Source organism: Nerophis ophidion, linkage group LG23 (genome assembly GCF_033978795.1).
Source record: "Nerophis ophidion isolate RoL-2023_Sa linkage group LG23, RoL_Noph_v1.0, whole genome shotgun sequence".
In the NCBI taxonomy this organism is placed as follows: domain Eukaryota; kingdom Metazoa; phylum Chordata; class Actinopteri; order Syngnathiformes; family Syngnathidae; genus Nerophis; species Nerophis ophidion.
In genome coordinates, this window is record NC_084633.1 from 39,279,947 (window position 1) to 39,295,562 (window position 15,616).

A 15,616-nucleotide genomic window follows, 5' to 3' on the forward strand; every position below is an offset into this window, starting at 1 on the left:
CAGACATATTTTTTTCTCTAAATGTGGCCCCCCGAGTCAAAATAATTGCCCAAGCATGTGATGGAGTATGGCCCCCACCTGGGGAACAGCCAGCCAGAGACTATAGTTAAGTAAAGAAAAAGAAAAAGGCTAAAAACACACCTTTTTAATCAGGTTTTTCACTAATCACCTGTTTTTATTATTGTATGGAGTTGTTTTCTATCTTCATCATTATTATTTCTACTATTACTCTCTCAATGTTATGTTTTTATTATCTTATTCGTGTAATATTTATATAACTTACAATTAGGGGTGTAACGGTACGTATATTTCAGGGTGTCCAAACTTTTTCCACTAAGGGCCGTACACTGAAAACTCAAAGCAAGCGGGGGCCATTTATCTTAAAAACCAATATAATATATGAATAAAAAATATACATTTAGGCCTCCACTCAGGCTTGATCCCGGGTACCCCAAAGGGTTTTGGTAAAAATAAAATGTAAAAAATGTGTCATTATTCAGTATTTTTATTTTTATTCAAGTTTTAAATCTCTAGATCAACATTAAGTCTATGTGTCAATATGACGTTTTTAAAGATTTAAGTTGTATGCTCTTTTTGTCAAAGAAAACCATGTTTTTTTATGGGGAAAAAAACAAACAAAATATGCAATATTTTTCACCCAATAACATTTTTAAGTAGAATGTTTGAGATTATATCATAATTGGAGCCATAAAAAGGTCAACAACTCATAACACCATTGATTTTAATTCACTGTTATTTTTTGTGCGATGACACTTAAAAACAAAACACACTGATCCAAAAGGGTCCTACTCATTTAAGTGTTAAAAAATAAATATTTCTTTTTTTTTACTGTTTACTTTTAACACAATGGTCTCGAGATCAACTTCAGATCTATTCGTCAATTATAAGTTTTTTTGTAGTTTATGTTTTTTGTTTGTTCGTTTTAGGCCCTTCATTGAAAAAGAAACAGCTCAGTTTTTTATATGGCAAACACAAAATATGCAGCATTTTCCCCAAAAAATATCTCAAAGTGGAATATTTAATGTGACGTAATTGGAGCCTTGAATAGGTCAATAATTCATAATTGATTTTGATTCACTATTTTTTTTTTTTTAAAGAAAGAAACAGCCTGCCTGGCAACTTTGTGTAAACATTGCAACATTTCCTTGTTACATTTCACCTGTTTACTCTTTTATATCACTTTATAAGTTTATACATTTTTTTTTTTTAAATGTGCTGTGGGGCCGTTAAAAAATGACCTACGGGCCGCAAATGGCACTCTGGACACCCCTGGTGTATTTGTATTGAACCGTTTCGGTGCAGGGGTTTCGGTTCGGAGGTGTACCAAACGAGTTTCCACACGGACATATTAAGTAGCGTACCGCACGTTGTGTAAACAATGCACACCGAGGCACAACACACGGCATGCTAGCAGCGACCGGGCTACGATAGACTGACTGGACATGTCCTCTTTTGCAGGGCTGTCCGGGTGGAGCTTCTTAAATGCCTCAAATGTCCGGCATTTTAAGTTAGGGTTGCGTTTATTTTCCATGTACGTTCAGGGTTAAGAAAAGGTTAAAAACAAAACTAATTGTGCACGCAGCAGCATTGGTGAAGGAGGGGCATAGATAGAGAGCGAGAGAGTTACGATAAACGCGCATGCGTCGCCAGGCTCTGCTTTTTATCCATAGATTTATGAGATTTTATTTTTTATTAACTCTAGCAGGTGTATCAAAAGTGTGCCCCGGAGGCCATTGGCGGCCCACATCTAATGTTTTAAAGGCCCACGGCACATTCTAAAAATACTATTAAAATAGACAAAAACTAGAGATGCACCGAAATGAAAATTTGTGGCCGAAGCCGAAACCGAATAAAATTTGAGCGCTTGGCCGAAGGCCGAATACCGAATAATAAATGCAGTTTTTCGCAACTTTTTTATATTGCATAAATAGCCTAGAATACATTATTTTAACATATTTTTCAAATAAAGTAATTTTTTATTGAATATTGACATTTTTTAATATTCCAGTAGCATTTGCTTTTCAAAAAAAGCACAGTTTTTCATTTATATTAGGCCTTCAAACAAAACATGCATTCCAAAAAAAAAACAAAGTGCATTAAAGTGGATAAAGCCACAACAAATTAATTATTGTCCTTTTGGCAAAAGTCTGCTTAGCCACAGTAGATATGCTAATAATGTAAACAGAAGGCTCAAGTAAATCTCAATTAAGTGTGTGCTTGTAACCTCATACACTTATACAGGTAGCCTACACAACAGGCTAATAATGTAAACAGAAGGCTCAAGTAAATGTCAATTAAGTGTGTGCTTGTAACCTCATACACTTATACAGGTAGCCTACACAACAGGCTAATAATGTAAACAGAGGCCCCACTAAATCTCAATAAGTGTGTGCTTGTAACCTCATACACTTATACAGGTACACAACATATCCCAGGCCAGAACAGATTTGTCAATAACAGTACTTCAGCTTCAGAATAAAAAGAAGGAAACTAACTATGTATAAAACAATTAAAATTTAACACTGCACGTTGGTTGATTGCGTCACCGCGTCAAAAAATTGCGTCTTTGCGTCACACGCCACTATTCAGCCTTGCTTTTAACTCATTCCACCGAAGGCCGAATGTGGCTTTTTTTGCCATATTCGGCCGAATATATTCGGTTACCGATTAATCGCTGCATCCCTAACAAAAACATAAACAAAAGTGAAATAAAAAAGCTTAAAGGCTAAATTTAATTTTTAAAAAGTTGCAACGTTGAATAAAACAAAGCTTTTTCTTTTCTTTCCAACGGTCATTGCTCAAAACATGATATTGACTCGAAATCAATAATATTATGAATTATTGACTTATCCAAGGTTCTCATTACTTCACATCAAATATTCCACTAAGAAAAATATTTTTGGTAGATTTTTCAAATTTGGTGAATAAATAACCAAACAATTTATATTTAGTTGTTTTCTTACTGTACCGAAAATTAACCGAACCTTGACCTCTGAACCGAGGTACGGACTGAACCGAAATTTTTGTGTGCCGTCACACCCCTACTTGCAATTGAATTTTTACATATATTTTTAAAAACGGCGTTAATTTGAGTTATTCTCCAGTGTGCACGCCTCAAAAGGTGGCGTTTTCCCCTCAGTGCCCCCATTTAAATGCATGATGGATTATCCATGTTTGGTGCATTTTAGCTGCTTGATTACAAAACTTTACGGCAAGTCGTCACGGAAGTAAACGAGGTTGAAGTGTTTACCTTGTTCAGTGCTCCTGGTTGCTGTGGTCGTATCCCCGGCTGACCCCCGGGGCCCATTTGCTGACCCTGCTGCTGTAGTGATTCGGCTAAAAGAGTACTGTTAGCCATGCCGGCGCCGCCAGGGTAGCCCATTCTCGATGAGCCGTTGATGACGTGCCCCGCCATCAAGCTTTGCTGGTGCTGTCCGCCGTTGCCCTTCTGGGGAGCGATCATTGCAATGGCCCGGTTGAGCGACGCCACCCCCCCAACCATGCCAACCTGCTGCATCAGTCCGGCTTGCTGCTGGCCCTGGGGGCCCAGGACTTGAGGTGCCACGCCTCCCATCATGCCCATGGAAGCCCCGGGTCCGGCGCTGTTGGAGGCGGAGCCCCCCTGCTGCGGTGGCGCGCCGGTACGCAGAAGTTCCGACAACTGTTTGTGTTTTGCGGCGGCATCCTGGCTTCCGCCCACGCCGATCCCTCCGAGGCTGGTGTGGAGTTGGTTGATGTCCCCTCCGTTGGTCAGTCCCAAGTCCGAGGAACTGATGAGCTCGTCTGGAAGGTCGTGCTCCAGGTCGAAGAGTGAACCAAAATCTAGGAACAAAAAAACATTTACCAGGCAGCAGAATGAAAGATGTCGTGGGGCGTCCACTAACAGAACAAATACCATCTTTTTGTTGCATTATTTGGCCAACATCTGGACTCAGCCCTTCCTGATCATTAGTTTATGGACACGTCACGCAGAGATTGGCGGGTGAAACCTTTTTTTTGTGTCCTGTCCAGCTTCTCAGGCCATACTTGCCAACCTTGAGACCACCGATTTCGGGAGGTGGGGGCGTGGTTAAGAGGGGAGGAGTATATTTACAGCTAGAATTCACCAGGTCAAGTATTTCTTACATACATGTATGAAATACTTGACTTTCAGTGAAATCTAGCTATATATATATAATATTTTATTTTATTATATATATAAATAAAATAAATACTTGAATTTAAGTATTCATTTATTTACACATATCCACGCACATATAACACTCATCTACTCATTGTTGAGTTAAGGGTTGATTTGTCCATCCTTGTTCTATTCTCTGTCACTATTTTTCTAACCATGCTGAACACCCTCTCTGATGATGCATTGCTGTGTGGCACGCACAAAAGTGCTTGCATCAAATGCACTACAGTCTGGAATCTTCCATCTTCATCTCATTGTTGTGTGCGCAGTTGTGCACTGCACTCTCTAAAAGCCGTAGATGTTATTGTCACATATGCATGTACAGTAGATGGCAGTATTGTCCTGTTTAAGAGTGTCACAACATTGCTGTTTACGGCAGACAAACTGCTTTACGGTAGACAATAATGTGACTGCTGTTGTTGTGTGTTATTACCGCGCTGGGAGGACGTTAATGAAACTGCCTAACAATAAACCCACATAAGAAACCAAGAACTCGCCCTCGATCATCCTACAGTTATAACGCCATTCGGCAGACACGCTGTTTATATTGTGGGAAAGCGGACGTGAAAACAGGCTGTCCTCACTCAGGTCCGCATGGAGCTGGAGGGGGCGTGGCTCCAGCTCAGCCCGAATTTCGGGAGAAAATTTGTCCCGGAAGGTTTTCGGGAGAGGCGCTGAGTTTCAGGAGTCTCCCGGAAAATCCGGGAGGGTTGGCAAGTATGTCTCAGGCAAATCATATAGTAGATGTAGATGCTCATATCGGCTGTTCAGATTTATTTTACAAAAGAGAAGTGTAGGATACTTCTCTTGTTGTCTTATATGAATTTGACTTTAATAAATGTATTTATATTTATCATTTGGTGCAGGCGGGCCGGAGCAGGAGGGGATAGAAAGAGAAAAAAAAGGGAAGACACACGGGGAAATTGTGGGGACAAGAGGGGGATAAGACAGAGAGACAAAAACAACACCAGCCCATACGATACGTACAAGTGATGGCAAAAGTGATAGCAAAGAAGCAGTTACCGAAATAAATAATAATACAGAAATGACAATGAGCATTTTTACACTACAACTGGAGCGGTTGAAACCTTTAATGAACGAAAGAAGCCATACACCTGTGTCGAGATGTAACGACACCGTGGTAAAATTCAAGATGGATAGTATCGCCTTTTTAAATTGAAATTAATTGTTGTTTATTTCGGAAATGCATACAGTTACAATATGATACCGCACAATTACAGCATGTCTGAAAAGAAGTAAGAAGAAGCAGATATTTGCAAACCCTACCCCCAATGAGTAATAAATACAAATAATAAATAAATAGTTAAATTACGATTTACCGTATTTTCCGCACTATAAGGCACACCTAAAAACCTAAAATTTTCTTAAAACCTGACAGTGCGCCTTATATATGGACCAATATTGAGCCACAACAGGTCTTGCAACTACGGTAAGCAGCCACCGACTTATTTTTCCCTCATAGAAGAAGAAGTGCGCTTCTTCTTCTACGGGGAAAAATTTAGTTATGCAGCTCATTTTTATTTGACACTTAAAATGTCTCTGACAATCTTGCACTTTCTGTTTTGGAAAGGACTTGAATGTTTGTGCCATAACTTAATAACTTTAATAAATACACTTTTGGTCAATTGACTTAGTTGTGATTTCCCTCTCTGCATAAAAGTTAAAAAGTAGCATATATTAATGCAGTATGAAGAAGAATGTTTTAATGTAGACACATGGAATCTTCATACTGCTGTGATTATATGCATCAAGTGTTCATTCAAGGCTAAAGCAAAATATGGAGATATATATAGTAAAGGGGTGTTAAAAATTACCTGTGGGCCGCAAATGGCCCCCGGGCCGCACTTTGGACACCCCTTATATTGTGTATCGCGATATGGCTCAAAATATTGAGATATTAAAAAATGCCATATCGCCCAGTCCTAGCTCTAAGGATACATGACAAAAAGAAAAGTTTACAGCGTTCAAGTTAAGCCGCTGTAAACGACTCAAGTCAAGTCCAGCACTTAGCAAAAGGAGAAGACGGGATTATTTGGAAAAGTGAGCAGCAGCTGCGGCGCATCGCCACTGCGCATCCAGACAATGGAGGCAGAGAGTGGCATTGTCGCTCCAACAAAAAGTGAAAACCACTCGGGACCCCGGACGTGCAACGAGACGCTTTCAAGTGCTCGGCGATCCTTTGTGAACGCCAACACTATAAAAAACAACACCACCGTTAAACACAACAAACTGCCGCCTGGCGTTGGGTCGCGATTATGTGCGCTTTTGGCGCAACTTGGGCTCATAATGTAGGCACTAGGGCTGCGAATCTTTGGGTGTCCCACGATTCAATTCAATATTGATTCTTGGGGTCGTGATTTGATTATTTATAGATTTTTTCCATTCAACGCGATTCTCGATTCAAAAACAACATTTTTCCGATTTAAAAAGATTCTGTATTCATTCAATACATAGATTTCAGCAGGATCTACCCCAGTCTGCTGACATGCAAGCAGAGTAGTAGATTTTTGTAGAAAAGCTTTTATAAATTGTAAAGGACAATGTTTTATCAACTGATTGCAATAATGTAAATTTGTTTTAATTATTAAATGAACAAAAAATATGACTTATTTTATTGTTGTGAAAACATTGGACACAGTGTGTTGTCAAGTTTATGAGATGTGATGCAAGTGTAAGCCACTGTGACACTATTGTTCTTTTTTATTATTTTTTATAAATGTCTAATGATAATGTCAATGAGGGATTTTTAATCACTGCTATGCTGAAATTATAACTAATATTGATACTGTTGTTGATAATATTCATTTTTGTTTCACTACTTTTGGTTTGTTCTGTGTCGTGTTTGTGTCTCCTCTCAATTGCTCTGTTTATTGCAGTTCTGAGTGTTGCTGGGTAATGTTTGGTTTTGGAGTTGGACTGCATTGTTATGGTATTGCTGTGTATTGTTTTGTTGGATTGATAAAAAATAAAAAATATCCATCCATCTATCCATCATCTTCCGCTTATCCGAGGTCGGGTCGCGGGAGCAACAGCCTATATAAATAAAAAATAAATAAATAAATTGATTTTTTTAAAATGAGAATCGATTCTGATTCGCACAACGTTAGAATCGTGATTCTAATCTAAATATATTTTTTCACACACTCCTAGTCTTCAATAATCTTTTTCGGAGATTGACGTCACGGTAGTAACACTTCTGCACTCTGACCATACGATTATATCAGTCATACTGGAAATATGAAAAAAATTCTACAGAGATGCGCTGTTTAACATTTACAATCCCTATATAAGACACAAACACGTTTTCATTTTATACATGTTAACTCGTAAATAAATAAATAGTCCTTCAACAGGGGCTCTCTATTTTGCCCACAAAACCTCTAAATAACATCTTTTGTAAAGTAAATCTGAACAGCCGATATGGTCATATAAATCAACTATGTCAGGGGTCTCAAACACGTGGCCCGCGAGACGTTATTTTGCGGCCCGCACGTTGATGTGAAAATTTTATGTTGGTGCGGCGCGCAAGTTTTACATGAATGGTGCTTTACAGCGTCATACTTTTATACCCTGGATTTTTCCGGGAGACTCCCGATGTCAGTGACCCTCCGGGGATAATCACTCTCTTGAATTTCACCTTAACAACAATATTAGGAGGGCACCTTAGAGACACTGCCTTAAGCGTCCTCTTCAACCTGTACTAGCATAGTGCCAGCCCAGCCACATGTTGTAGTCAATACTTGTAGACGCAGTAAGCGACTGCAAGACATAGTTGATCAACAGCCACACAGGTCACACTGAGGGTGGCTCTATAAACAACTTTTACACTTTTACAACTATGCGCCACACTGTGAATCCACACCAAATAAGAATGACAAACACATTTTGGGGAGAACATCCGCATCATAACACAACAGAACAAATACCCAGAATCCCATGCAGCCACAACTCTTCCGGGGTACAATATACATCCATACATACATACCATGAATTGATTAACGTGGACCCCGACTTAAACAAGTTGAAAAACTTATTCGGGTGTTACCATTTAGTGGTCAATTGTACGGAATATGTACTGTACTGTGCAATCTACTAATAAAAGTATCAATCAATCAATCAATCCCCGCCCCCCCAACCCTGCCTCCTATTGTAGCCTGGAAGAGTTAGGGCTGTATTGGATTCTGGGTATTTGTTCTGTTGTGTTTTGGATGTTCCAGAAATGTGTTTGTCAATCTTGTTTGGTGTGGGTTCACAGTGTGGCGCATATTTGTAACTGGTAAAGTTGTTCAAACGACCACCCTCAGTGTGACCTGTATGGCTGTTGACTAAGTACGCGTTGCAGTCACTCCCGTGGTTCTGCAGAAGCCTCGTACAATATGTGACTGGCACTATGACACTGTTTGTATGGTGGAAAATTGGATGAGACGGTAGGTCGTAGAGGACTCCAAAGGCAGTGCCATCACGTTGCGCCCTAACTATTGTTGTCCGGGTGAAAACTGGGTGAATGATTGCCCCGGGAGATTGACGGGAGGGGCACTGATATTCGGGTGTTTCCCGTAAGATCGCGAGAGTCGGCAAGTATGTTGCTAGGGCGGGAAAGCCATTCAAGGAAAGTGAATTCATTAAAAAGTGCATTATAGATTTTTTTAGGATATCTTCTCTTGCGGCCCAGCCTCACCCAGTTTCTGCATCCAGTGGCCCCCAGGTAAATTGAGTTTGAGACCCCTGAACTATATGATTTGCCTGAGAAGCTGGACAGGGGGGAAAATGGTATTGCTGTGTATTGTGTTGTTGGATTGATGAAAAATAAAAATAAATCGTTTTTTTTTTAAATGATAATCGATTCTGAATCGCGATTCGTATTCGAATCGATTTTTTCCTCCACATCCCTAGTAGGCACAAACAATGGTTAGCTGCTTTACGACAATAGCCCGCAAATCCCCAATTTCTTCGCTGCGGATAAAACGTCGACCATTAAACGTTTGTTGGCGTTTATTTGTAAGCATATTCGACGTGTTTGGTCGTGCTTAAGACGCTGTTGAGCGAACCGACTCGAGTTTGTTTAGCTAGCTGGCTAACTAGCGCCGGCTGCTAGCTGGCTAGCTAGCCCCCTTCTTCTTCAAAATGCTGGCGATAAATTAGAGCCCGTGTTCATTTTCTCACACTCCGCGAGCATTTGTGGACGTTTTTATACAGCGTCGGTGCAATTATGCTCACTTTGAAAGGCGGAAAGTAAACTCTTTGACGAGTGGTAGCGACGCCACTCTCCCATTGTTTGGAGCTGGATCTCGTCCGCTAGCTGGTTAGCCTCCGGGCTAACGCTTCAAAACAGAAAAGTATGCAAAACATACTTTTTTTAATTTTTATTTTATTTTTAAAGCAAACTGTGTTAGAACCGTGCGTGTGGCCGAGCCGTGGTTTGCAAGTTGCCTAAATGTGAGTTTCTCCTGATAAATGTGCATCACCATACATATATACATACATACATACCGTTTCCATCACTCGCAGACACGGAGAGAGCTGGCGAGGACAGCTTGGGCCTCTTGGCTGAAGGCGGACCGGAATCCAAGACATTATCGGCCATATTTTTGGACAAATCCAAAAAAAAAAAAAAAAGTTTTAGATCCACAGAGGCCTGTGATCGTCCCCCCCACCGCTCGGGGGACGGGAGGGGATGTTGGGGAAGTGTTCCACAGTGTTCCGCGGCTCGTGTGCAGGGAGAGAGCAGCCCACTCCTCCCCTGGCGGAGAGTTAGTTTCCTCGCAGATTGGAAGGTGGAGTCATGGAGCCTCGGCCGCTGTGTCCCGGGATCTGTGCTCGCTCTTATCCGCCATAGTCGGCGACGCAAAATCCTCTAAAAAAAAAAACCAACAAACTTTTTTTCAAGTCTCATGCAAGGCCGGGGGGACCCTCAGCGCCCCGGGCACACATTGCTGCAGAATCCCGCTGTGAAAATGTCATCAACTGGTGCCTGCATGTTCGCAGCACCCAAGTGTGGGATCGTGCAAAAGGAAAAATAAAATAAAAAAGTGTCCACTTGATATATTGCACGGCGTCTAACGTCGCTGCATGCAAACGTGCAGAGAAACTTGTCAGAAAACATCAACAAGCGATGCTGAAGCAGACTTTATTCGCAGCCGACGTTGCCAATCACATTGATCCGATGAAGTGGTTCTCTTTGCAGGTTTATTAGTGGAGGAACACTCACTGTTCGCGGAGATTGGATGAAAATGAGTCTTTGTGATGGAGATGCCTTCTCTTTAAACCCACCAGCAGTGCATTTATATCATTGTCTAAGCGGACTATTTCCTTCCTCCGCGACGCACACATTATTAATTGTCATGTTTGTGGAGCAGCCCTTTTTTTTCCGCAATTTCCCCTGCTGGTTGTGATATGTCGCCTTCTTCCGCAAACACCTCCTGCCTTCCTCCTCCGCGGCCGCCTTTTTCTATTCCCGGTGGCGTCTTTTCCCTCTCTCCGTTTTCCTTTACCGCCCCAAGCCGAGCGTCGGTGGCGGGGTCGCCGGAGTCGCTCCTTCCCTCGGTGATCTCCTTCGGTCGGACGGTCAGTCCGCACAAACAAAATGGCGGCTTGTTGTTTCTACTCCTGTGATGCGGGGGGAGGGCTGGAGGTAGGGCAACATTAGGCGTGAAGAGGAGGAAGTCTTCGGAAGCGTTCGGGACACTCCGGAAAGGCTCGGTCGACACCGCTCTCACGCTGAAAATTCAAAGGACGGAGGGGACACTTTTGATACTTTAATTTCTTTCATCGCACAATAAAAAAATTATGATTCAGTCTAAAATAATTCATCATTTTCAAAAATCGATTAAAAATAAATTATCTTTCGAATAATCTATTTTTAAAAATAGGTTTTTAGGTGGAGCTTTTCTAACCTGTTTTGAAAAAGTTTCATTATAATGCCACCCATCCATCTTCTTCAGCGTATCCGAGGTCCGGTCACAGGGGCAGCAGCCTAAGCAGGGAAGCCCAGACTCTCCTCTCCCCAGCCACTTCGTCGAGCTCTTCCCGGGGGATCCCGAGAAGCTCCCAGGCCAGTCGGGAGACATAGTCTTCCCAACGTGTCCTGGGTCTTCCCCGTGGCCTCCTACCGGTCGGACGTGCCCTAAACACCTTTCTAGGGAGGCGTTCAAGTGGCATCCTGACCAGATGCCCGAACCACCTCATCTGGCTCCTCTCCATGTGGAGGAGCAGCGGCTTTACTTTGAGTTCCTCCCGGATGGCAGAGCTTCTCACCCTATGTCTTAGGGAGAGCCCCGCTACACAGCGGATGAAACTCATTTCGGCCGCTTATACCCATGATCTTATCCTTTCGGTCATAACACAATGCTCATGACCATAGGTGAGGATGGGAACGTAGATCGACTGGTAAATTGAGAGCTTTGCCTTCCGGCTCAGCTCCTTCTTCACCACAACAGATCGGTACAGCGTCCGCATTATTAAAGACGCCGCACCGATCCGCCTGTCGATCTCACGATCCACTCTTCCCTCACTCGTGAACAAGACTCCTAGGTACTTGAACTCCTCCACATGGGGCAAGATCTCCTCCCCAACCCGGAGATGGCACTCCACCCTTTTCCGGGAGAGAACCATGGAGTCGGACTTGGAGGTGCTGATTCTCATTCCGGTCGCTTCACACTCTGCTGTGAACTGATCCAGTGAGAGCTGAAGATCGCGGCCAGATGAAGCCATCAGGACCAGATCATCTGCAAAAAGCAGAGACCTAATCCCGCGGCCACCAAACCGGAACCCCTCAACGCCTTGGCTGCGCCTAGAAATTCTGTCCATAAAAGTTAAGAACAGAATTGGTCACAAAGGGCAGCCTTGGCAGAGTCCAACCCTCACTGGAAATGTGTCCGACTTACTGCCGGCAATGCGGACCAAGCTCTGGCACTGATCATACAGGGAGTGGACCGCCACAATAAGACAGTCCGATACCCCATACTCTCTGAGCACTCCCCACAGGACATCCCGAGGGACACGGTCGAATGCCTTCTCCAAGTCCACAAAGCACATGTAGACTGGTTGGGCAAACTCCCATGCACCCTCAAGAACCCTGCCGAGAGTATAGAGCTGGTCCACAGTTCCACGACCAGGACGAAAACCACACTGTTCCTCCTGAATCCGAGGTTCGACTATCCGGCGTAGCCTCCTCTCCAGTACACCTGAATAAACCTTACCGGGAAGGCTGAGGAGTGTGATCCCACCATAGTGGGAACACACCCTCCGGTCCCCCTTAAAGAGAGGGACCACCACCCTGGTCTGCCAATCCAGAGGTACCGCCCCCGATGTCCACGCGATGCTGCAGAGTCTTGTCAACCAAGACAGCCCCACAGCATCCAGAGCCTTAAGGAACTCCGGGCGGATCTCATCTACCTCCGGGGCCTTGCCACCGAGGAGCTTTTTAACTACCTAAGCAACCTCATCCCCAGAAATAGGAGAGTCCACCACAGATTCCCCAGGCACCGTTTCCTCATAGGAAGACGTGTTGGTGGGATTGAGGAGGTCTTCGAAGTATTCCTTCCACCGATCCACAACATCCGCAGTCGAGGTCAGCAGAACACCATCCGCACATTACACGGTGTTGACAGTGCACTGTTTCCCCTTCCTGAGGCCGCACCCATCCATCCATTTTTCTACCGCTTGTCCCTTTCGGGGCGGCAGGGGCCGCTAGAGCCTATCAGAGCTGCATTCAGGCGTAAAGCGGTGTACACGCTGGACAAGTCGCCGCCTCGTCACAGGGCCAAAACTACAAGTTGTGTGGCCAAACAGCTCAACTCTTCAATCAATCAATCGTTTATTTATATAGCCCTAAATAACTCACAAGTGTCCCACATAAGGGCAAGGAAAAACTCACAACCCAGTGGGATGTGAATGAGAATGACTATGAGAAACCTTGGTGAGGACCGCAAATGTGGGAAATCCCACCCTGGGGGAGACTGGATGCAATGGACTTTGAGTGGGTCTGATGTAATATTGTGAAAGTCCAGTCCATAGTGGATCTAAAATAATAGTGTGAAAGTCCAGTCCATAGTGGATCTAACATAATAGTGTGAGAGTCCAGTCCATAGTGGATTTAACATAATAGTGTGAGAGTCCAGTCCATAGTGGATCTAACATAATAGTGAGAGTCCAGTCTTTAGTGGATCTAACATAATAGTGAGATTCCAGTCCGTTGTGGATCTAACATAATATTATGAAAGTCAAGTCCATAGTGGATCTAACATAATAGTGTGAGTCCAGTCCATAGTGGATCTAACATAATAGTGAGAGTCCAGTCCATAGTGGATTTAACATAATAGTGAGAATCCAGTCCATAGTGGATCCAACATAATAGTGAGAGTCCAGTCCATAGTGGATATAACATAATATTATGAAAGTCCAGTCCATAGTGGATCTAACATAATAGTGAGAGTCCATTCCATAGTGGATTTAACATAGTAGTGTGAGAGTCCAGTCCATAGTAGATCTAACATGATAGTGAGAGTCCAGTCCATAGAGGATTTAACATAGTGAGAGTCCAGTCCATAGTGGATTTAACATAATAGTGAGAATCTAGTCCATAGTGGATCTAACATAATAGTGAGAGTCCAGTCCATAGTGGATCTAACATAATAGTGAGAGTCCAGTCCATAGTGGATTTAACATAGTGAGAGTCCAGTCCATAGTGGATTTAACATAATAGTGAGAATCCAGTCCATAGTGGATCTAACCTAATAGTGAGAATCCAGTCCATAGTGGATCTAACATAATATTGTGAGAATCCAGTCCATAGTGGATCTTATATAATAGTGAGAGTCCAGCCGATAACGGATTGAGCAAAATACTGTGAGAGTCCAGTCCCTAGTGTATCTAACATAATAGTGAGAGTCCAGTCCATAGTGGATCGAACATAATAGTGAGAGTCCAGTCCATAGTGGATCTAACATAATAGTGAGAGTCCAGTCCATAGTGGATCGAACATAATAGTGAGAGTCCAGTCCCTAGTGTATCTAACATAATAGTGAGAGTCCAGTCCATAGTGGATCGAACATAATAGTGTGAGAGTCCAGTCCATAGTGGATCTAGCATAATAGTGAGAGAGTCCAGTCCATAGTGGATCTAACATAATAGTGTGAGAGTCCAGTCCATAGTGGATCTAACATCATAGTGAGAGTCCAGTCCATAGTGGATCTAACATCATAGTGAGAGTCCAGTCCATAGTGGATCTAACATCATAGTGAGAGTCCAGTCCATAGTGGGGCCAGCAGGAGACCATCCCGAGCGGAGGCGGGTCAGCAGCGCAGATATGTCTCCAAACGATGCACAGGCGAGCGGTCCACCCCGGGTCCCGACTCTGGACAGCCGGCACTTCATCCATGGCCACCGGACCACTCTTGTCCCACCTGACCACATAACTTTCCTCCAGAAGGTCTTATCTTTGTCCATGTGATGTCAGATAAAACAAAAATGGAGCTGCTTGGCCACAATACCCAGCAATATGTTTGGCGGAGAAAAGGTGAGGCCTTTAATCCCAGGAACACCATTCCTACCGTCGAGCATGGTGGTGGTAGTATTATGCTCTGGGCCTGTTTTGCTGCCAGTGGAACTGGTGCTCTTAATGGGACAATGAAAAACGAGGATTACATAGTGGTTAGAGTGTCCGTCCTGAGATCGGCCGAGTCATACCAAAGACTATAAAAACGGGAGCCATTACCTCCCTGCTTGGCACTCAGCATCAAGGCTGATAAAGGGATGACTGAAAAATGCTTGTCACAAAAAAACACATTACATCAAATATTATAACACAGAGATCTATAGAGGCAGAAAACAAGTATAAGAAATATAAAACCAAGCAAATTGGTAAGAAGGAATACTACAGTCAATTATTAAAGAAGAACAGAAACAACATGAGAGTAACATGGGGCATCCTAAATAGCAACATTAAAAATGCTGCTAAGAAAGATTACCTTCAGTACTTTCTAGAACAGGGGTAGGGAACCTATGGCTCTAGAGCCAGATGTGGCTCTTTGGATGACTGCATCTGGCTCTCAGATAAATCTTAGCTGACATTGCTTAACACGATAATTATGAATAATTCCGCTGGAATTCACAGTGCTAAAAATAACGTTCAAAATATAAAACATTCTCATACATTTAAATCCATCCGTCCGTTTCCTACCGCACCTGTTCAAGAAGTCGCATTAATGGTAAGAAGTATTTTATGTCACGATGGGGGGGTCGCAGCTTCCTGGTCGGTGTCCCAGGAAGGCAGACGGACTACTCGGGACATGGCATTTAAGTAAAAACATGACTTAATTTGAAATAAAAAAAGATACAAACAAAAATCGCTCACAGCGGATGCACAACTTTGGTTAAAGAAGAAAGCTAAAGCAT

General features: G+C 43.0%; 1 protein-coding gene across 4 annotated transcripts in view; it reads right to left on the bottom strand.

The window, feature by feature from the left end:
• The window catches only part of ep300b (E1A binding protein p300 b), a 112,826-nt gene extending 101,392 nt beyond the window's left edge, over positions 1-11,434 (bottom strand). For 2 of the 4 annotated variants that reach the window (XM_061884513.1, XM_061884512.1), the window contains exons 1-3: positions 11,116-11,432; positions 9,713-10,939; positions 3,272-3,843 (exon numbers count right to left, since the gene is read on the bottom strand). In XM_061884513.1, coding sequence (XP_061740497.1) covers positions 3,272-3,843; positions 9,713-9,806 — 666 coding nt within the window. In that variant the 5' untranslated portion in view covers positions 9,807-10,939; positions 11,116-11,432. Of the gene's footprint in view, positions 1-3,271; positions 3,844-9,712; positions 10,940-11,115 lie in introns of all 4 variants that reach the window. The other 2 variants (XM_061884511.1, XM_061884514.1) reach the window with 2 other exon arrangements.
• Between the last annotated feature and the right edge of the window lie 4,182 nt (positions 11,435-15,616).